Source organism: Elgaria multicarinata, chromosome 21 (genome assembly GCF_023053635.1).
Source record: "Elgaria multicarinata webbii isolate HBS135686 ecotype San Diego chromosome 21, rElgMul1.1.pri, whole genome shotgun sequence".
Classification (NCBI taxonomy): domain Eukaryota; kingdom Metazoa; phylum Chordata; class Lepidosauria; order Squamata; family Anguidae; genus Elgaria; species Elgaria multicarinata.
In genome coordinates, this window is record NC_086191.1 from 2,711,033 (window position 1) to 2,731,846 (window position 20,814).

At 49.3% G+C, this 20,814-nt stretch overlaps 1 protein-coding gene across 1 annotated transcript; it reads right to left on the minus strand.

Moving 5' to 3' along the window:
* Nucleotides 1-16,803: 16,803 nt before the first annotated feature.
* On the minus strand, nt 16,804-20,604 carry LOC134412142 (ras-related and estrogen-regulated growth inhibitor-like protein). Its single transcript, XM_063145950.1, has 4 exons — nt 20,490-20,604; nt 18,329-18,382; nt 18,118-18,194; nt 16,804-17,582 (listed from the first exon to the last, which is right to left on the minus strand). Exons 1-4 carry the CDS (start codon nt 20,602-20,604, stop codon nt 17,160-17,162), a joined length of 669 nt encoding a protein of 222 aa, XP_063002020.1. The 3' UTR covers nt 16,804-17,159.
* Between the last annotated feature and the right edge of the window lie 210 nt (nt 20,605-20,814).

Below are 20,814 nucleotides of genomic sequence, written 5' to 3' on the forward strand. Positions count from 1 at the left end.
TTGAAAAGGGAATTTCAGCAGGTGCCATTTGTATATATGGGGAACCTGGTGAAATTTCCTCTTCATCACAACAGTTAAGGCTACAGAAGCTATACTAGAGTGACCACATAGAATCATAGAATAGAATCATAGAATCATAGAATAGAATCATAGAATAGTAGAGAGTAGAGTTGGAAGGGGTCTATAAGGCCATCAAGTCCAACCCCCTGCTCAATGCAGGGATCCCCCTTAAAGCATCCCTGACAGATGGCTGTCCAACTGCCCCTTGAATGCCTCTCGTGTGGGAGAGCCCACAACCTCCCTAGCTAGCTGGTTCCATTGTTGTACTGCTCTAACAGCCAGGCAGTTTTTCCTGATGTCCAGCCAGAATCTGGCTTCCTTTGACTTGAGGCCATTATTCTGCATCCTGCACTCTGGGATGATCGAGAAGAGATCCTGGCCCTCCTCTGTGAGACAACCTTTTAAGTATTTGAAGAGTGCTATCATGTCTCCCCTCCATCTTCTCTTCTCCAGGCTAAACATGCCCAGTTCTTTCAGTCTCTCCTCATAGGGCTTTGTTTCCAGACCCCTGATCATCCTCGTTGCCCTCCTCTGAACACCCTCCAGCTTATTTATTTATTTCTGCGTCCTTCTCGAAGTGTGGTGCCCAGTACTGGACGCAATACTCAAGATGAGGCCTAACCAGGGCCGAATAGAGAGGAACCAGTACCTCATGCGAATTGGAAGCTATACTTCTATTAATGCAGCCCAAAATAGCATTTGCTCTTTTTGCAGCCATATCACACTGTTGGCTCCTATTCAGCTTGTGATCTACAACAATTCCAAGATCCTTCTCATTTGTAGTATTGCTGAGCCAAGTATCCCCCATCTTGTAACTGTTTCACCAGGTGCTGCACGCTGCTGAAATCCTCCTTTCAAGACAATGTTAAAGATACAGGAGCCCTGTCCTCCTTTTCATAGGGTCACTGTAATATATATAAATACCTTGCATGTAGAGAACTAACAGGTAAGGAGAAGAGACCTCTCCCTGATATGTTGGGTTTCTATGGGCAGGGAGCATTTGATGGTGGGAGCATTCAAAAAGGTGTCACACACACATGCCCATCTGCATTCAGAAGTGGGATTGCCAATTTATCCACCAGGTAAGTTTGACAAAAGTAGGCAGGGTGCAGAAGTAACGCTCAGCTTTGCGTGTGAGCTTCCTTTGGTTGAGATAACCGTTGGGCTGGCTGCTGAGGTATTTATGGAACCCGTCTGATCTCTTCGTGAGCAGCCCCAGTCTCATCCTAAATATGTTAGGGGCTGGAGGAGGGCCAAAAAACTGAAACCAAATCCCGGCAACAGGACGGAGGCTCAGACTGTTCTGAATGGGACTGCATTCCCCTTGAAAGGGCAGATGCACACAGTTTGGGGTGTTCCTTGATCCAGCGTTGTTCCTTCCGGCCCAGGTGGGTTCAGCGGCTTGGAGTGGCCTGTACCTGTTTTGGCTGGCCTGCTGGCTGCAGCCATTCCTGGACCAGTGGGGGCTGGTGGCTCTGATGTCAGTGGGGTGGTGCATCCGCTCTGTGTTTCAGCCAGAACCAATCAGAACTCTAAAGGAGCTCTCCAAGGTGTGGAGCTATACTAGAGTGACCAGATACAAAAGAGGGCAGCTTTAACTGTTGGGATGAAGAGGGAATTTCACCAGGTGCTGCATGCATACCAAGGACACCTCTAACTACTGTTAAAGATACAGGAGCCCGGTCCTCCTTTCCATCGGGTCACCCTGTTTGTTATTTTTTTTTTTATTATATTGTATTTCTGTCTTTGCCTTAATACTTTTATTCACCCGCTTGTGCATCGCCCAGGAGTCCTCTCGATGGAGGACAACAAAGAAATATTTAAAACAAAGGCCACAAACAATCAAATAACAGCTTGAGCTTTAGGACGGGATAGATCGAAATGCCGGATTACGTGCAGAACAAAACCAGACTGAGACAGCGGCCATCCTACGTGTCCTGAGGGCCAGGGAACTGTGCCCAGGACTCTTAATAGCAGGTCAGCAGTTGATTGATAGTCTTGCTAAATGCCCCCTTTCCTGTTGATTTTTTTCATCCTCCCCCATCACTCTTTCAACCTGGTCTTTCATCCTCCCGTAAGAGACACCTTGCTGAGTGCAAACAAGAATGATTTGAACTCCCTCCTCGCTTTTAATTCAAAGACCTTCTCCGTGATTTATTTTTCTTCCTGGCTGGCTTGCTACGGACCTGAACAGCAGGCAGAAATACATAAGCAGGCAGGCAGTGGTGCCAATGATGTGGCAGAAAGCTTTCCCTGTTGGATTTTGGCCTGTCCCACAGATGTTGAAAAGCCCATTCCAGAAAAGAAAGCAGCAACGTTATATTGGTGGCCCAAAGGCGGAGTGGAGGTGGGTGGCAGGCTTGGATTGAGGCAGGTGGGTGGGTTTGGGGGGCAGGTGAGTGAGCGCTTCAGCAATGGCAGGCGGGGGCTTCAGCAGCACTGTGACGAGGGCACTAGTGCCCGGTGCCCTGACAAGCTGCATTATGAGCTAGAAATTGGGACCATCATGGCTTCATGATTAACAAACTAGCTAAAAGTGGGCTAGATGGAACAACTATTAGGTGGATCCACAGCTGGCTACAGAATCGGACTCAAAGAGTACTTATCAATGGAACCTTCTCAAACTGGGGAGAGGCAACGAGTGGGGTACCGCAGGGCTCAGTCCTGGGCCCAGGGCTCTTCAATGTTTTTATGAATGATTTGGAAGAGGAGGTGCAGGGAACGCTTATCAAATTTGCAGATGACACAAAATTGGGTGGGATAGCTAATACCCTGGACGACAGAAACAAACTTCAAAGTGATCTTGATAGGCTGGAGTGCTGGGCTGAAAACAACAGGATGAAATTTAATAGGGATAAATGCCAAGTTCTACATTTGGGAAATAGAAACCAAAGGCACAGTTACAAGATGGGGGATACTTGGCTCAGCAATACTACAAACAAGAAGGATTGTTGTAGATCACAAGCTGAATATGAGCCAACAGTGCGATATGGCTGCAAGAAAAGCAAATGCTATTTTGGGCTGCATTAATAGAAGTATAGCTTCCAAATCACGTGAGGTACTGGTTCCTCTCTATATTCGTCCCTGTTTAGGCCTCATTTAGAGTATTGCGTCCAGTTCTGGGCTCCACAATTCAAGAAGGATGCAGACAAGCTGGAGCGTGTTCAGAGGAGGGCAACCAGGATGATCAGAGGTCTGGAAACAAAGCCCTATGAAGAGAGACTGAAAGAACTGGGCATGTTTAGCCTGGAGAAGAGAAGATGGAGGGGAGACATGATAGCACTCTTCAAGTCCTTGAAACGTTTTCACACAGAGGAGGGCCAGGATCTCTTCTCGATCCTCCCAGAGTGCAGGACACGGAATAATGGGCTCAAGTTAAAGGAAGATTCCAGCTGAACATCAGGAAAACTTCCTGACTGTTAGAGCAGTACGACAATGGAACCTGTGACCTAGGGAGGTTGTGGGCTCTCCCACACTAGAGGCCTTCAAGAGGCAGCTGGACAACCATCTGTCAGGGATGCTTTAGGGTGGATTCCTGCATTGAGCAGGGGGTTGGACTTGATGGCCTTGTAGGTCCCTAACAACTCTGCTATTCTATGATTCTATCCAAGCTTCGGTTAGAGACACAGTAGTCTTGGGACCTGCTCTCCCCGTGAACTTTCATGGTGCCTAAACTCTAGTTTACTCACTAAAATAAATTTCACTGATAGAATGAGAGAAAGTTTCAGCCACCCCACCCCACCCCCAGGATTCCCACCCGTCCCATGCCCCTGTCATTTCTGTGGCATGCCCTTAAGGCAGTATTGCATGGCCTGTTCATTCGGGAAGCCTCACACATTAAAAAGACAAGAGGGCATGCCAGGTCAGAGCTACAGAAAACAATTATGTGTCTCTTCATTGGACATGAAAGGGGTAGGGGGGCAGAGCCAAATCATGGCGGTACACTGAGTTAAACAATCATTGAGTTAAAAAAAAAAGACTGAGTTATCTGCGAATAGATTGTACATGAACAGCCCAGGTTTCTTTCCAATGTCAACATCAAGAGTTGAGAAATAAAAGCTCCAAGTTGCTAGCCAGAGTTGTAAAACAGAATAGCAATATTATTGCTGAGATTATAAACAGCTTTTATCATGCTTTCCCAACCTTTTACACTAAACTTTAAGGATCAGACGATCGCAGTCCCACCCTCATTGACCAAAGTTTGGCCTTCCTGAAAATGAAAGCGCGAAACCCGGAACTCAAATCTGCATCTTCCAATTTCAGACAACAAAACTGAAAGTGCCATTGTTTCCCTAAGAGTAGGAAAGTCCCCAGGTACAGATGGATACACTGGAGAATTTTATATGATGTCCGAAGACAACCTCCTACCCCCACTGTAAAATTCTATTTAACAGTATCCTGGAAGCAGGTTGTTTTTTTTTTAATGTGCAGCTGGACACAAAATGTGCAGTCGGGGGGGAAAAATGTGCAGTTGGAAATCTGATAATGTGCAGTTGAAAAAAGTGGCGAAAACAATAAGAGACGTGTTAGGTGTCTGTGTTTATTAAGAACTTAACAATAGACAAAGTCAGGGATGGCATTTCACACAAATTATATAAGGATGCAGGTGAAAGAGCCCTTGATGGTGAGACGGATGTTGTTGGGTCCTGTGACAGTGTTGCTTGCATGGATGTGGGGGCAGAGTTGCCCTTGGGTCTATTGTATGGTCTGGTCCCTCTTGTCCTGTGTACTATTGCTGGTTAGCATCTGCTTCATGTTGAGGGGTTGCCTGTAGGCCAGGACCGGTCTGCCTCCCAAGGCTCGTGTCTGTGCTGATGATGGGCTGGAGTTCACTGATGGTCCGTTGCTGTGGTTTCAATTGGGGGCTGTTGGTGACAACCTGTGGTGTGCTTCTCTTGGTCTGGCGTCCTTCCTGGGTGTCCGTATGGCCCTGTCCATCTGTCTTTAAGTTGAAGGTGCTACTAGTGTTGGTGACCATCTGTCCAGTCATAGAAGAGAAATATTTTATTTATTTATGTAAAATATTTATATCACGCCCTATATCAATAAGATCTCAGGGCAGCATACAGATAAAAGCATACAGTATAAAAACAGTAAATATACACAGCTAAAAACAAATTAAACCATAATGTGGTTGGTCTGACCGGGCATTTGTGCAACAAATGCAAAAATTGCTTTTAAAAACCCTACCTGGAAGGAAATGTGATACCTGAGACATCGCAGGTGTGTGTGTGTGTGTGCATGAACTTTGGAGCAATACCCAAGCCAGATAAAGACCTATACTTGCGAGAATCATACCACCCTATCGTGCTAAACTCCTCAGGATAATTCTAGGAAATAGACTAAATCGGCACCTTGGAGAGCTCCTTTAGAGTTTTGACTAAAACCCGGTGCAGATTCACCATCCTGCTGGCATCAAAGCCCCCAGCCTCTGCTGCTGGGCATGTCCCCACCAGGGCCGGTGCTGCCATAGAGACAACTCAGGTGGTGTCCTAGAGCGCCAAGCAAAAGAGGGCGCCGAACGGCACGCCCGGAAGCCGCTCTCCTAGAGCGGCTTCCGGGCTCGCTGTTCCAAAGCCGCCACCCCGGCCGCCCACCAACCCCAGTATCCTGGCTTCAAAGCCAGCACCTGGCTGGAAGCCACTCCTGGCTTTGAAGCCAGGATGCTGGGGTTGGAGGCGGAGGCTTCAGAACGGCGGCCAGGAAGCCACTTCCGGGCGCGCTGCTTCAAAGCCTCCGCCCCGCCCCCCAACCCCAGCGTCCTGGCTTCAAAGCCAGGAGCGGGCGCGGGGAGGAGGCTTCAGTACGGCGCACCCGGAAGCCACTTCCAGGAGCCCCCCAACCCCAGCATCCTGGCTTCAAAGCCAGGAGCAGGCGCAGGGCGGAGGCTTCAGTACAGCGCACCAGGAAGCCACTTCCAGGCGCGCCGCTTCGAAGCCTCCGCCCCGCCCCCCAACCCCAGCGTCCTGGCTTCAAAGCCAGGAGTGGGCGCGGGGCGGAGGCATCAGTACGGCGTGCCGGGAAGCCACTTCCAGGAGCCCCCCAACCCCAGCGTCCTGGCTTCAAAGTCAGGAGCAGGCGCATGGCGGAGGCTTCAGTACAGCGCACCAGGAAGCCACTTCCGGGCACGCCGCTTCGAAGCCTCCACCCCGCCCCCCAACCCGAGCGTCCTGGCTTCAAAGCCAGGAGTGGGCGCGGGGCGGAGGCATCAGTACGGCGCGCCGGGAAGCCACTTCCAGGAGCCCCCCAACCCCAGCGTCCTGGCTTCAAAGCCAGGAGCAGGCGCATGGCGGAGGCTTCAGTACAGCGCACCAGGAAGCCACTTCCGGGGACGCCGCTTCGAAGCCTCCACCCCGCCCCCCAACCCCAGCGTCCTGGCTTCAAAGCCAGGAGTGGGCGCGGGGCAGAGGCATCAGTACGGCGCGCCCGGAAGCCACTTCCAGGAGCCCCCCAACCCCAGCGTCCTGGCTTCAAAGCCAGGAGCAGGCGCATGGTGGAGGCTTCAGTACAGCGCACCAGGAAGCCACTTCCGGGCACGCCGCTTCGAAGCCTCCACCCCGCCCCCCAACCCGAGCGTCCTGGCTTCAAAGCCAGGAGTGGGCGCGGGGCAGAGGCATCAGTACGGCGCGCCGGGAAGCCACTTCCAGGAGCCCCCCAACCCCAGCGTCCTGGCTTCAAAGCCAGGAGCGGGCGCATGGTGGAGGCTTCAGTACGGCGCACCGGGAAGCCACTTCCGGGCGCGCCGCTTTGAAGCCTCCACCCCACCCCCCAACCCCAGCGTCCTGGCTTCAAAGCCAGGAGTGGGCGCGGGGCGGAGGCTTCAGTGCGACGTGCCAGGAAGCCACTTCCAGGCGCCCCCCAACCCCAGCGTCCTGGCTTCAAAGCCAGGAGTGGGCGCGGGGCGGAGGCTTCAGTGCGACGTGCCAGGAAGCCACTTCCAGGAGCCCCCCAACTCCAGCGTCCTGGCTTCAAAGCCAGGAGTGGGCGCGGGGTGGAGGCTTCAGTACGGCGCACCGGGAAGCCACTTCCGGGCGCGCCACTTCGAAGCCTCTGCCCTGCCCCCCAACCCCAGCGTCCTGGCTTCAAAGCAGGGAGCGGGTGGGTGCGCATGCACAGGGCGTGTGTGGAGGCTTCAGAATGCGCGTGCCTAAGGCGCAATATAGTCTGGCACCGGCCCTGGTCCCCACCCCCAGCAAAGTCTGAAAGTGGGTTCTACTCGTGTTTGCTTGAATGCGAGCTGAACTCCCTGCACGATTGGGAGCCTTGCTAATGCTGGGTGTGGCAGACGACATCGTCACTCCTGCTAGCCGAAACGTCACGGCCCTTTGACCCTGCAACTGGCCTCCCCTCTGCACCCTAGTGAGCGGAGAGCCAGTTTGGCCTTTCAGCTGGTTGCCAACGTGAAAATTCATTTTCGAAAACGAAATCTGTTTTCGTTTGCCAAAACTTTGGCCACTCGAGAAGAAAGTTTTTTGTATATATATGAGCTTCATCCCACGTACCTGTTTCCCTCGAATTATCCCCCACGGCGCTAAGCTGTCACCGTTGTTGTTGCTACGGGCGGCTAGATCCTTTGCATACCAGGAAATGGGTTTAATGGGGGAAATGTAAAAAAATCATTAAAAAATCAACGGATGACCCAATCCGATTCAAATTTGGTATTCTTAAAGCTCTCCTTAATATCTATTACTGTACCAATTTTGATGTCTTTATCTTTAAAGCTTATGCAGATGTAAGCATTTGTTTAATTTTTCTTCAAATCCTGCTCCTGCGCCCCAGTGGCCGCTCGGAAAAAAACAAACGATACGCTCGAAAACGAGTAGCAAAATAGGGCGAGTCTTTTGGTTAAGAAGCACAATTAAAGCAGCATGCATGGGAGTACGTCACAGTAAAGGCAGATTATAAGCTGGAAAACTTCAGAGTCCTTTGCACTCAATTCGCAGTGATTGCACAGCATAACGCTGGTGTGATAAAGCTCTATATTTAACAAGAATCACAAAATTCGGCGTGGTACGATTGCCACAATGGGATGGAAAAGAGCAGGGAAGTGTAAACGGCATTTTCTTTGAGCTGGGAGTAGCTAAACCATCTTCCACTCTTCAGCTACAAACATGTTGTTGCAGTTGATTTGTGGGTACTTTTCCTTTGACTGTTGGAAATTTCCTAGCTTCAAATCGTCACCCAGTACCCTCCCCAGCCCGGCCATGTCACGCCCTGTCCTCGGTAATTCCATGTCCTTCCGCCCACCCCCTGCCGTGTGCATTTCACACTCATTTTGTTGCTGAGGTCGGTGCCAATGGATTTGCACCTTTGCAAGACGTTTAGTAATGCCCACAGTGTACCTGGTATATTAGAAACTGGAGACAATCTGTTACCCAGGATGTGACTTGGAATCAGAAGAGGCGTAAAGACAAATCTAGTTTAGCTTCCCTTCACACATGCTGCAGTGCCATATTATCCATGGCTTTACACGAATCTGTGGTGCAACTACACTTGGGAGACTGTGCACAATTCTGGTCACCATACTTAAAAAAAGAGATTGTAGAGCTGGGAAAAGTGCAGAAAAGGGCAACTCAAAGGATTACGGGGCTGGAGCATCTCCCCTATGAGGGAAGGTTACAAAAGCTGGGATTGTTTAGCTTGGAGAAAAGGAGGCTGAGGGGAGACAGGATAGAGGTGGACAAAATGATGCCTGGTGGGGAGACATTTTTCTCCCTCTCTCAAAATACTACCCCATGAAGCTGATTAGTGGGAGATTCAGGACAGACAAAAGGAAATTCTTCTTCACACAGTGCAGAGTTAAATTATGGAACTTACTACCAAAAGATGTGGCGATGGCCACCGATTTGGATGGCTTTAAAAGGGGGTTGGACAAATTCCTGGAGAAGAAGGCTTTCAATGGCTACTAACCCTGATGGCTATGTGCTGCCGCCAGTATCAGAGGCAGTAAGGTTATATGCATCCGTTGCTGGGGAACATGGGTGGGAGGGTGCTGTGATACCACGTCCTTGTTGTGGGTTCCTGGCCGGTACACCAGTACACCTAGGGGGGACCACATCACACCAGTTTTAAAATCTCTTCACTGGCTGCCAATTAGTTTCTGGGCAAAGTATAAAGTGTTGGTTATTACCTTTAAAGCCCTACCTGGTTTGGGTCCGGGCTACCTGCGGGATCGCCTTCTCCCGTACAATCCACCCTGCACTCTCAGGTCCTCTGGGAAGAATCTACTTCAATCTGCCAAAATTAGGCTGTCAACCGTTGCCCAGAAGACCTTTTCCTCTGCTGCTCCCAGAAGGTGGAATGGCCTGCTGGAGGAGACTCGTCAACTTAACAGTCTTTTAGCATTTAAGAAAGCTATAAAGACTGATCTCTTCCGGCAGGCCTATCCAGTGGAATTTTAGGATGTTTTTAGGATGTTTTAATATTGTATACTATGTTTTTTAATTCAGTTTTATGTATTTTATAATTATTGTTGTTCCCTGACTCGATCCAAACGGAGAGGCGGGTAATTATTATTGTTATTGTTATTGTTATTGTTATTTGAACAGACTACTCGGCTAGATGGACCCTTGGTCTGATCCAGCAGGGCTCTTCTGATATTCGTATGCACCAATCCCAGACTTATGAGATCAGACCACAAGCAAAGAGCAGGTGTGCCTGCACAGAAAAGATTTCTGCAGAACAAGCCACTGTTGATTATTCATGCAGAAATCCAAGGCTTCCGCTAGAAAAGCCCATGTGAACTTCCTAACTTGTGTGACCTGGCGGAATCAGCAACTACGAGAGTTAATATTTAAACCAGACAGCATAAGCTTTGCAAGAGATCAACCGCAAACGAATGAAGGTTTGGTGTTATGGAATGACGCGATGGAAGACCTACACGGCTCTTCAAAATGGTATTATTATGCACCATGTCAAGGATTTTAGAGTTTAGCTTCCATTTAGGAAGGCACTCAAATCTTTAGTCTGACTCAACTCCTTTAATTTTTTTTTTTTTTATGGGAGCGTGACATAGGGGTGATGCGTCTTTTATCAGGGACGCGTGCAGTGAGAAGGTGGACTCACTGAGGAAGATGAGCATGGAAGGGCTGTTGCCAAGAGCCCCCCAAAACCTAGTGCTGGCACTAGTGACAAGCCGTGACTGCCCAAATTCCCTCTCCTCTGAAAGGCATCAGAAGTCCCTCTCTCCCACCGTTTCGTCCCGCCCCATTGCATCTGACCCCACTATTGATTTTGGGGTTTTTGATTCTGGGACAAGGCAGAGGAGAGCCAAGAGGTTTTGTGCGATGGCCTTTGGGCTGTTCATTCTCCCGTCCTCTCTTGATGTTTGCTTTCTATGGCTTTAAGAGCTGCATGAGTTTTGGGTAGGGAGGTGAGATTTTGACAGCATATGAATTTTTCCATCGCAATGCTACAGAGGCAGGAGAAGCTGTCCTGGGTGGAATTCTCCTCTTAAAGGCACAGGAGCCCTCTCAGGCTCCAGACGGTCCCTCCTCTGAGTCAACAAACTTAGATCAACGTGACATCGGAGTCTGTTGCCCTGGCAATGGCTCGCGAGAACAGGATCTCTGCCAAGTATGTCTGGAAAACTGCGAAGATTTCAACTCCAAGGGAGCTGTTACGCCAGAGTAGGTGGTGTGTTTCGAACCCGGGCCCACTCAGATCCACAAATAGCACCACCAGCCTCTCTTAGAGGTCTGTCCTCAACGTGCAGCGTCTCATGGGCTCTGGAAAGTTTGCAAAGTGTTCTCACTTCCTGCCTCTGCTACCTGAGAGACAGGAAGAATATTGAAAAGAAAACGTGTTAAATCCAGTGCCTAGTTATTTGAGAAACTGAGGAGAGTGTGCTGATTCCTTTGCAGATATTAGGCCAGATAGTTCTCTACACAAAAAAACCTTTTTATTTGCCCTCCCCCTCCTTGGGAGGGCTGACGGTGATCCCTTGGTATTATGGGGCATTCGCTCTGTGCATGGTCAGAGGAACACTTTGGCAGCCTGTGCAGGGCCAGCTTGGTACACGTTTGCAGCCTTCTCCAACCCGGGTCCCTCCATGAACTAGACTCCAAATCCCACCACCAACATGTCCAGTTGACTTGCTGACAGAATGATGGGAATTGTAGTCCAACACATCGGGAGGGCAGGAGGTTAGAGGAGGCTTTATTTTACGGCGACCATCCTGGGGCAACTTTTAGAGGCACTAAATTGAAACCCTGCCTCCTGAGCGTTTGAAATGCCACCTCTTTCTCTTGCGTTCTACAAATGTCTCCTCTCAACATTTCCTTCTTGTGCCAAGCCCTCGACCCAATTCCCTCTCTTCCTTAGCTTGTAAGTTCCTTGGGGCAGTGACCTATTTCATGCTTCCATTACCCTGTAACTTGCTAGGCAAATTAATGTTGTCACCGTAGATGTTGTTTATAATGACCAATAAAAATAGCCCGATCTATTCTCCAGACCCCTGAGTGTTCATTGATGGCTATGGGAAATTTCTTTCTTAACTGCTACACAGGGGGTTCAGGGGGGATTCCAGCTGGGAAGGGAAGGGTTAACCTCCCTCCTCATATGCTGGAAGGTATCTCAACCCACCCACCCAGCCCTGCACACTCACACAGCAATTAGGATTAGGGGAAAACTTCCACTGGCGTTAATGGAAGACTTTCTTCTACATTTAATTGCATGGGGATGGGAGCAATTTTCTTCAAGGAGAGAGAGAGATGGGTGCATCAGAACACAAGAAGATCCCTGCTGGAACACACCCGGGATCCATCTAGTCCAGCACTCATAGAATCATAGAATAGCAGAGTTGGAAGGGGCCTACAAGGCCATTGAGTCCAACCCCCTCCTCAATCCAGGAATCCACCCTAAAGCATCCCTGACAGATGGTTGTACAGCTGCCTCTTGAAGGCCTCTAGTGTGGGAGAGCCCACAACCTCCCTAGGTAACTGATTCCATTGTCGCACTGCTCTAACAGTCAGGAAGTTTTTCCTGATGTCCAGCTGGAATCTGGCTTCCTTAAACTTGAGTCCATTATTCCGTATCCTGCACTCTGGGAGGATCGAGAAGAGATCCTGGCCCTCCTCTGTGTGTCAACCTTTTAAGTATTTGAAGAGTGCTATCATGTCTCCCCTCAATCTTCTCTTCTCCAGGCTAAACATGCCCAGTTCTTTCAGTCTCTCTTCATAGGGCTTTGTTTCTAGACCTCTGATCATCCTCGTTGCCCTCTTCTGAACACGCTCCAGCTTGTCTGCGTCCTTCTTGAATTGTGGAGCCCAGAACTGGACGCAATACTCTAGATGAGGCCTAACCAGGGCCGAATAGAGAGGAACCAGGACCTCACACGATTTGGAAGCTATACTTCTATTAATGCAGCCCAAAATAGCATTTGCTTTTTTTGCAACTACATCACACTGTTGGCTCATATTCAGCTGTTCACACAGAGGCCAACCAGCTGTCGACCAGGGACCAACAAAGCAGGACGTGGTGCAACAGCACCCTCCCGCCCATGTTCCCCAGCAACTGGTGCACACAGGCTTACTGCCTCTGATACTGGAGGTAGTCTACAGCCATCAGGACTAGCAGCCATTGATGGCCTTCTCCTCCTCCAGGAATTTTTCCAACCCCCTTTTCAAGCCATCCAATTTGGGGGCCATCACCACATCCTGTGGTAGTGAGTTCCAGAGTTTAGCTCTGCGCTGTGTGAAGAAGACCTTCCTTTCATCAGTCCTGAATCTGCTTTTCCTCTGCAACTGTTAAAGCTACAGGAGCCCTGTCCTCCTTTTCATAGGGTCACCCTACTCATGAGCCCAAGCCAAAAAGGGGGAAATATAAAAACGGACCAAAGACAGAAGAAAAGGGTGGTGAGAGGACAAGGAGGCTTGTGTATGAAGTCGTATAACCGACAAGCAAATTTTCTTTTGAAAGACTTATTTAACTTAGGACTATCTATGAAAAAAACCAACCATCAGCCTCTATGATGAGCCAGCTATCTCTTGTTTAAAGCCAGGCTAGAAAAATATTTAGTTTTTCCTAAGAATGGAGAAAGATTGATTCATCTAGAGTATTGTGTCCAGTTCTGGGCACCACAATTCAAGAAGGATACAGAGAAGCTGGAGCGTGTTCAGAGGAGGGCAACCAGGATGATCAGGGTCTGGAAACAAAGCCCTATAAAGAGAGACTGAAAGAACTGGGCATGTTTAGCCTGGAGAAGAGAAGACAGAGGGGAGACATGAATTGTTGCTGTTGTTTATTCATTCAGTCGTTTCTGACTCTTCGTGACTTCATGGACCAGCCCACGCCAGAGCTTTCTTTCGGCCGTTGCCACCCCTAGCTCCCCAAGCACTCTTCAAATCCTTGAAAGGTTGTCACACAGAGGAGGGCCAGGATCTCTTCTTGACCCTCCCAGAGTGCAGGACACGGAATAACGGGCTCAAGTTAAAGGAAGCCCGATTCCAGCTGGACATCAGGAAAAACTTCCTGGCTGGTAGAGCAGTACGACAATGGAACCAATTACCTAGGGAGGTTGTGGGCTCTCCCACACTGGAGGCCTTCAAGAGGCAGCTGGACAACCATCTGTCAGGTATGCTTTGAGGTGGATTCCTGCATTGAGCAGGGGGTTGGACTCGATGGCCTTGTAGGCCCCTTCCAACTCTGCTGTTCTATGATTCTATGATCTCTGAGAAGTAGTATTTTGAGTAGCTTCTCACGGGGTACAAATTAATTGAAGAACTTATTTTATGGGAAGTGATTTGGATGAGAAATTAGTTGGCGGGCTGTGAAATTTAAATCAATCCTCATAATTATTTCCAAATGTGTGGCGTGTGTGTGTGTGTTTGTATCCATTAGCGCATGCAAATTTTATGCTGTTTTGTATCCTTCGGCCCTGAGCCCTGAATCTTTTAAGTGCCTTGCAACACCCCTGAAAATGGGCAGGATCCAAAGTGCTACTTTAGGCTCATGGGCCGAGTCCAGCGGTGTATTTGGCTTGTGTGCGCTTTTATTTAACAAATGGCTTTTGAAAGCCTCTTGAATTTCAGAAGTGGTTTGCTCTGTGGAAATGAAATTGATGTTTGAGACTTTGCACAGTTCTTTAGTTTCTGAATCATCACCGGTAGGTATTAGCAACCCTTCTAGCAAGCGCTTGGTCATCCCTTTCGGGCAGCTCAGAAGCATTTGGGGATCCCCAAACCCAAAAATTCACCAGAGTCCATCGTCATAAATAACAAACATTTTATTACTCAGCCAATAATAACAGAGTGAAGGAATTCTTCTGCCAGAGTTTCCTTCCAACAGTAAAGTTCAATAACAAAATAAATTTGAATGTAAACAAGAATCTCCCAAAAGCAATGTTCTTAGGAGTTAAAACCGGTGGGACCTGCAATAAAGTGTTGCAGCGTGCCTTCATCTCCTAAGCAAGAGTGCTCTGGTAAAGCAACCTACCACCCCACCCCCACCCGGGGTACAGCCGTTGTAAGGTGCTTCGCCATGCCTGAGCGTGCATGGGGTTTTCTGCAGGAATTGCCCCCTTTTATACTTCTGCAAATTTCAGGGTTCCCTTGAACATGCTGCTTTGTAAATAAATAAATAAATAAATTAGTGGGGACAGGACAAATAAATAAAGGATGGACAGCCCCCTAGAAAGAAGGAGGTACAAGAAAACAGAGGATTAGCATCTAGTTTGCTAGCTAGTAGTGTGTCTGTCAAATGTATTGCGTAGATGAGGGGAAATGCATTGCTGCACCAGGTCGAAGTGGGGGGGGAACACGAGGGTGTCCTGATTTGCATGTAGGTTTGCACTCTTGAAATAAACTAGACTTTTGAGCAAAGCTGCAGCCAGGGACAATTCCATCAATTTCCATTTCTCCTCATCTCTCATTTTTTCCAATCTTGTTTGGTTCGTCTCAATTTCGGAGAATTTTCCAAATTCACATGAAAATCCATAAGCATTTTTGTGCACGTTTCTGATCATATATGCTCGCATGCTTGCCTAATGTACACATTCTTTGCAAACAAAAAAATCCTAATGCAATGCATTTTTTAAATAATTATTTCTCCTCATTATATGCATTTGTATATGCGTTTTTTGGACTGGAGAACTCCATTGCAAAATTCAGAGAACTGCAAATTTTGAAGGCTAATGGGGTTTCAGTTTGCAAAGGGGTTCGGAAATGTGAAATTAGGTAAGTTTGCATTAAAATCCAAGCTGAACAAATTTCTCCCCCGTCCTGTGCTTGGACACAGGGAGACCTGAAGCCAAGACAGAATCTTAGAGCAGAAGTGTTGTTAGGACAACTGATGAGATTTTCTGAAATTGACCAGCCTGAAACTGAAATTGACAGGCGTTTCAAGCCCCTAAGCCTGTAACTGAAATTGACCGGCAGTTAATACCAGGTGTCTGGCAACTCTCTGTACAAATTTGATGTATAGGCCAGGATCCAAACAGCTAACTTTACATGCATTGGGAAAACCAATGAGAAGTCAGATTTCTGACTTCTTCTTTTTTCCCTTTGAAGTGCTTTTCAAATTTCTCTCAATTAAGAATCAGTTTGCTCCAGCACCATGGGCTAGCTGGAGTTTGAGAAACACAAGTCCATGCCCCCACTCCCCAAGAAGGGCAAAGAACTAGCTGGCAGGGTTCTTCAGCATAATAACTTTGCATTTAAAGATTTTTAGATGGGCAAATAACTATTCTGGTTGCAACTGTTGTGGGCAGGTCTAGTTTACATCTTATTTTTAAACCCCAAAGTTTGAAGCAAACCAATAAAGGACATAATGTAAACATTTCAAGTGTGTGCGTTTGTGTACAGGTGTGTGTATAAACATTTCAGTTTTCTTTTCCGTGTTGATAAATAACTCCCCCCCTCCTCGCCTGCCTCCCGTGCCTTACAGAGATCTGGAAATTTGCCATCTCTGCTATTTAGGCATTCTCCGTACCTGTTTTAGAAGGGGAATTATGCAGTATGCAACTGAGATCAGAAACCATCTCGGCGGCTTTCAGCATGCGCTGTGCATAAAATCTAAAACAACCCAGTCCCGCCTCCACCTTTGAGCACTTAATTAAAGAGAAAGCTCTTACGCGCAGGGTCACGACTGCATGCTGTCAAATTCAGTGCGGTTCTTGCACTGGAATTGACGTGAGATCAGCTGAGTTTTATTATTTTCTTCACAATCAACCCAATCATTTCTCCAACCCCTGCAGAGTCCCCCAAAAGGTTTCATAGCAACATTATATGCCTTCCCCCCTCAATAAAATAAAATAAAATGCATAATTGCTCTCCTTCTTTCACAGCATTTTGCTGCAAAGGGATTCATATATAAAGAGAGGTGCCTGCCTCCTCTCTTTCTTCCTCTAACTTGGAAGACCACCCTTCTATTTTCAGAGATGGCATTGTGGCTGTTTGTGGTTGCTTGGTGGTGAGAGAATGGCCCTCTGCACATGCTCCAAAGCACCCTCTTTATTATTTTTTTCTCACACTCCAAGGGTTTCACCACACAAGGCTAAAATTCTACATCCTTACCAGGGCTTCTACTTCCGGATTCTTTGCGGGAATAAGAGTCCTTTACACGGGTGTATGTGGGCTTTGATTCGGGAATACCTTTCTAAAGGTTTCATTTTACAGCCACTCCAGAATTTCACAGGAAATAATTATCAGGTTTTCCCCAATCTTTTTGAAAGCGAGATAAAGTTAAAAAAGCACGGGATACTGCCGCCGCCGTGTAAAAGACTCTCAAACTTCTGTGAGTGATCAGTCACAAGCATGCAATAAAAGCCTTGTGTAATTAAGCCCCAAGTCTGATCTGTAGCACTATGCCCTGATAATACTGTTTTGGAGGTGCAAATCTGTGAATTTCCAGAGATGCAAGATTGTGCTGGCAGGAGAAAAGGATTTACAATTGTTCACAGTTACTGTCTTCTGCGGTAAACAGGAAACCGTCCATAGCCCCAACCTCGTGTACAATCCTTCCGCGGCCTCCTTCTGCGGTCGTTTCTTCTGACGTTCCCGAAGGATGAACGTATATCCAACTGGACGGCCATCGCTTGAACGGCTCTCCCATTGTACTCCAGTTTCCATCTTTCCTTCTAACTTCCCCTCACCAAGGCCTCCTCATTCGGTCCTCCGCCTCCCAAAGACGGCCGACATGCTGCGTACAATCCCACGGAGGCCCACGGAGGCCTTTTTGGTGGAACGCCGGGAGTCCCGTACTAAGTCCAGGAGTTCGTGGAAGACCACCAAGGCGCCGTGATAAGTCTCGGCGGTAGAGATTTCGAAAAAGCCGGAGTCCGTGGACAGGGCCAGGAGTCGGCCTTCCTCGCTGGCGACGGTTCGGCAGTGTTGCAAGTCACGCTTGTTGCCCACCAGGATAACGGGCGTCTTTCCAGCCCCGCCCCGCCTCTTCAGTTGCTGGATCCGCTGGAGCTGTTGGCGGGCGAAATGGAAGCTGCCGCGGTCGCAGATGCTGTAGACGATGATGAAACCATCCGCCCAGCGCAGCTGTTTCTCATTCATGCACCCCTGGAGGTTGGCCATCTGCAGAGATTCAAGGGGGGACCCATCGTTAACCCGTTATAAGCAACATGGCCGTCCCTAACGCCCTCTCAGATTGCCTTGGCAACCTAGGAAATCAACATCCAGGCTTTCAAACTCAAACTAGGCCCAACCTGATCGAGCTGTTTTTCCTCCGGGTTATGAATGCGCAATAGTTGGCCGTAGAGATGCGTGGTTGCGTAGCAGCGGTGTTGAAATCCAGCAGGCCTCGTGTGGCTAAGCCTCCCCAAAAGCTTTTCCATTCTACCCATCACGCATCTCTCTGACCAGCTATGCCACATAGCTTGGTCTCTGAAGGTGGAGGTGGATTTGTCCTGCCCTGAGCAGGGGGTTGGACTTGATGGCCTTATAGACACCATCCAACTCTACTATTCTATGATTCTATGACATTAGGGTGTGCCTGGGCACAGCCGGCACACCCCTTGTGCACATCTATGCATTGGACATGCCAGCTGCTTCGTGGCTTTTTTGGGCGTTCACCTTGGGTTATTTCCCAAATTCTAACGCGACGTCTTACCTGTGGGCAGACGGAGTCCCAGATGCTGAAACATGCCTCTCGGCCAGCAATCATCACTTTGTGGGTATAAATTGATTCTGGAGGGGAGACATGGAGGTGGGGAAAATGTGTTAGGAAGGAAGGACTTGAGAGGAGAAGAAGAAGAAGAAGAAGAAGAGCGAGAGAAACTGAAGCGGAAATAATGAAAGAATCATTCTCTGAGCTCACTTACCAATATCCCCGTATTCGCCAATAAACCTTCGGGTCAGAAACCGAACAGTCAAAGCTAGAACAAAGAAGGAAACAGCAAGATTAGAAAGTTTAGAAATGCCCTTTCCTGAAGGGCACGGAGCGTGAGTTAATCAGCAGTGGGGAAGAGGTACTCTGCACATGTCCAGGAGACCTCTCACCTGCGCTACTCATTCTCATGGTCCCAAAATGGCTGCATGGCACATTCCAGGCCTGAGAGTCAAAGTACAGGTGGTGGCAGTAGATCCCGGTGATGAAATGCAGATCCGGTGAAAGGGGGAGGAAAAAAGCACTTGGGTCACTTTCTCCCAAAGCCTGTCTGTGGGGAAGTAAACTTCAGGCAGGGGGAAGGATTACCCTAACACTCACCCTTGTTGCAACAATATAATCAGATCCTTCTATCTACTAGGAGCAGAGGTGGCATCAACCCAGCTTTCCCCAACCCAGATGTGTTGGACTACACACTCTATCATCCCCAGATAGTGCTGGATTGGTATTATGGGAGATTATTTATTTATTTATTTATTATATTGCATTTATATCCCGGCTTTTTTCCTCCAAGGAACTCAAGGCTGCATACATAATCCTCCTCCTCTCCACTTTTATCCTCACAACAACAACCCTGTGAGGTAGACTGGGTAGACTAGACAACCATCTGTCAGGGATGCTTTAGGGTGGATTCCTGCATTGAGCAGGGGGTTGGGCTCGATGGCCTTGTAGGCCCCTTCCAACTCTGCTATTCTATGATTCTATGACTCTGACTGGCTCAAAGTCACCCAGTGAGCTTCCATGGCCGAGTGGGGATTAGAACCCGGATCTCCCGCCTCCCAGTCTAACCCTCTAGACACTACACCACACATTAACTGCACGGATTGGCTGCCCTCTCATCCAATTTGACCCAGAGGGTAGGAAAAAAACACCCTTAATTGAACAGCTCTCAAACCAGCAGAAGAACTGGGCAAGGAGTGCTGGCTGGAAATGATGGGTGTTGTAGTCCCAAACATCTGAAGGGTGCCAGGTTGGAGGAGGCTGGCATAAAGCCACAGATGGCCTGAATGCTTGCACCCCCTTCCTCTCCACCCATCACCCCAGTTTAAATTTAGAATGGCACCTTGAAATCTCAAGACCTAGGCTGTAGTTCTGTTTTAAAGTTCTTTGTAAAGCTGCCTGCACTTCGATGACATTTCTCAAACCATCGCTAGCAATAAAGATTTCTGTATAAATGACACCCAGGCAGATCTATATTTGGGGCGTGGGGGCTTGCGCGACCCTCTGCTTCTCCTGCACCACATGCGCCCCACAACCACTTGCTCCAATGCAGGGCACACGGCGGCGGCTGATGGCACGTTCTCCTGCCCTCCTCCGACAATCCCAGTGCAACATTGAGTCCGCCCCGCCAGTCCTGATGGGCACCAGCTGCCACTGAAAATGACATGCAATAGTTTAGGGCAGGAGCAGTGGAGGCTGGTGGCTCTGATGTCCATGGAGCAGTGGATCCGCTCTGGGTTTCCATTGGAACCGGTCAGAACTCTAAAGGAGCTCCGGATCTGCTCCGGGTTTCCGTCAGAACAGGTCAGATCTCTAAAGGAGTTCCAGATCTGCTCCGGGTTTCCATCGGAACAGGTCAGAACTCTAAAGGAGCTCTCCAAGGTGCTTTTGATGTCGGTGGGGTGGCGGATCCGCTCTGGGTTTCCATTGGAACCGGTCAGAACTCTAAAGGAGCTCTGGATCCGCTCCGGGTTTCCGTCAGAACCGGTCAGAACTCTAAAGGTGCTCCGGATCCACTTCGGGTTTCCGTCAGAACCGGTCAGAACTCTAAAGGAGCTCCAGGTTTCCGTCGGAACTGGTCAGAACTCTAAAGGTGCTCCGGATCCACTCCGGGTTTCCATTGGAACTGGTCAGAACTCTAAAGGAGCTCCGGATCCACTCCAGGTTTCCGTCAGAACCGGTCAGAATTCTAAAGGAGCTCCAGGTTTCCGTCGGAACCGGCCAGAAGTCCTTTAGAGTTCTGTCCGGTTCCGACTCCGAGGGAAACCCGGGGCGGACCTGCCGCCCCCCATCCTCCGCTGCGCAGGCGGGCAGTGCCTCCGGCGGCCCCACCTGGCGAGGCAGGTGCGTCTCTCCCTCGCCCCCCGGCCACTCACCGGATTTCCCCACTTTCTCGGCTCCGATGACCAGGATGTTGGCTTCCAGCTTGGGCAGGCTCCCTTCGGACATCTTGCCGGCCTGCTGGAAAGCCGTCCTCAGTTGCACCAGCATCTGGCCGGGGGGATCCGGGGCGGAAAGAGAGGCAGGCAGGCAGCAGCCCGAGCGAGCGAGCGAGCGAGCGCACCTTCGCCTCCGCCTCCGCCGGCCTCTTTCGCGAGCGCCCGCCTGGCTCGACGGCACGCACCGGCCGGGCTTTTATGGCGGAGAGGAGGAGCCGCTGCCGGGGGAGGGACGCGGACCGAGCCAAGGCGCCGCCTCCTC

Coding starts and splice junctions, on each gene's coding strand:
- LOC134412142 (XM_063145950.1), bottom strand. CDS start 20,604: ATGCTGGTGCAACTGAGGACGGCTTTCCAGCAGGCCGGCAAGATGTCC. Junction 18,195..18,328: donor TGGCGAATACGGGGATATTG/GTAAGTGAGCTC, acceptor TCTCCCCTCCAG/AATCAATTTATACCCACAAA. Junction 17,583..18,117: donor GGGACTCCGTCTGCCCACAG/GTAAGACGTCGC, acceptor GAATCTCTGCAG/ATGGCCAACCTCCAGGGGTG.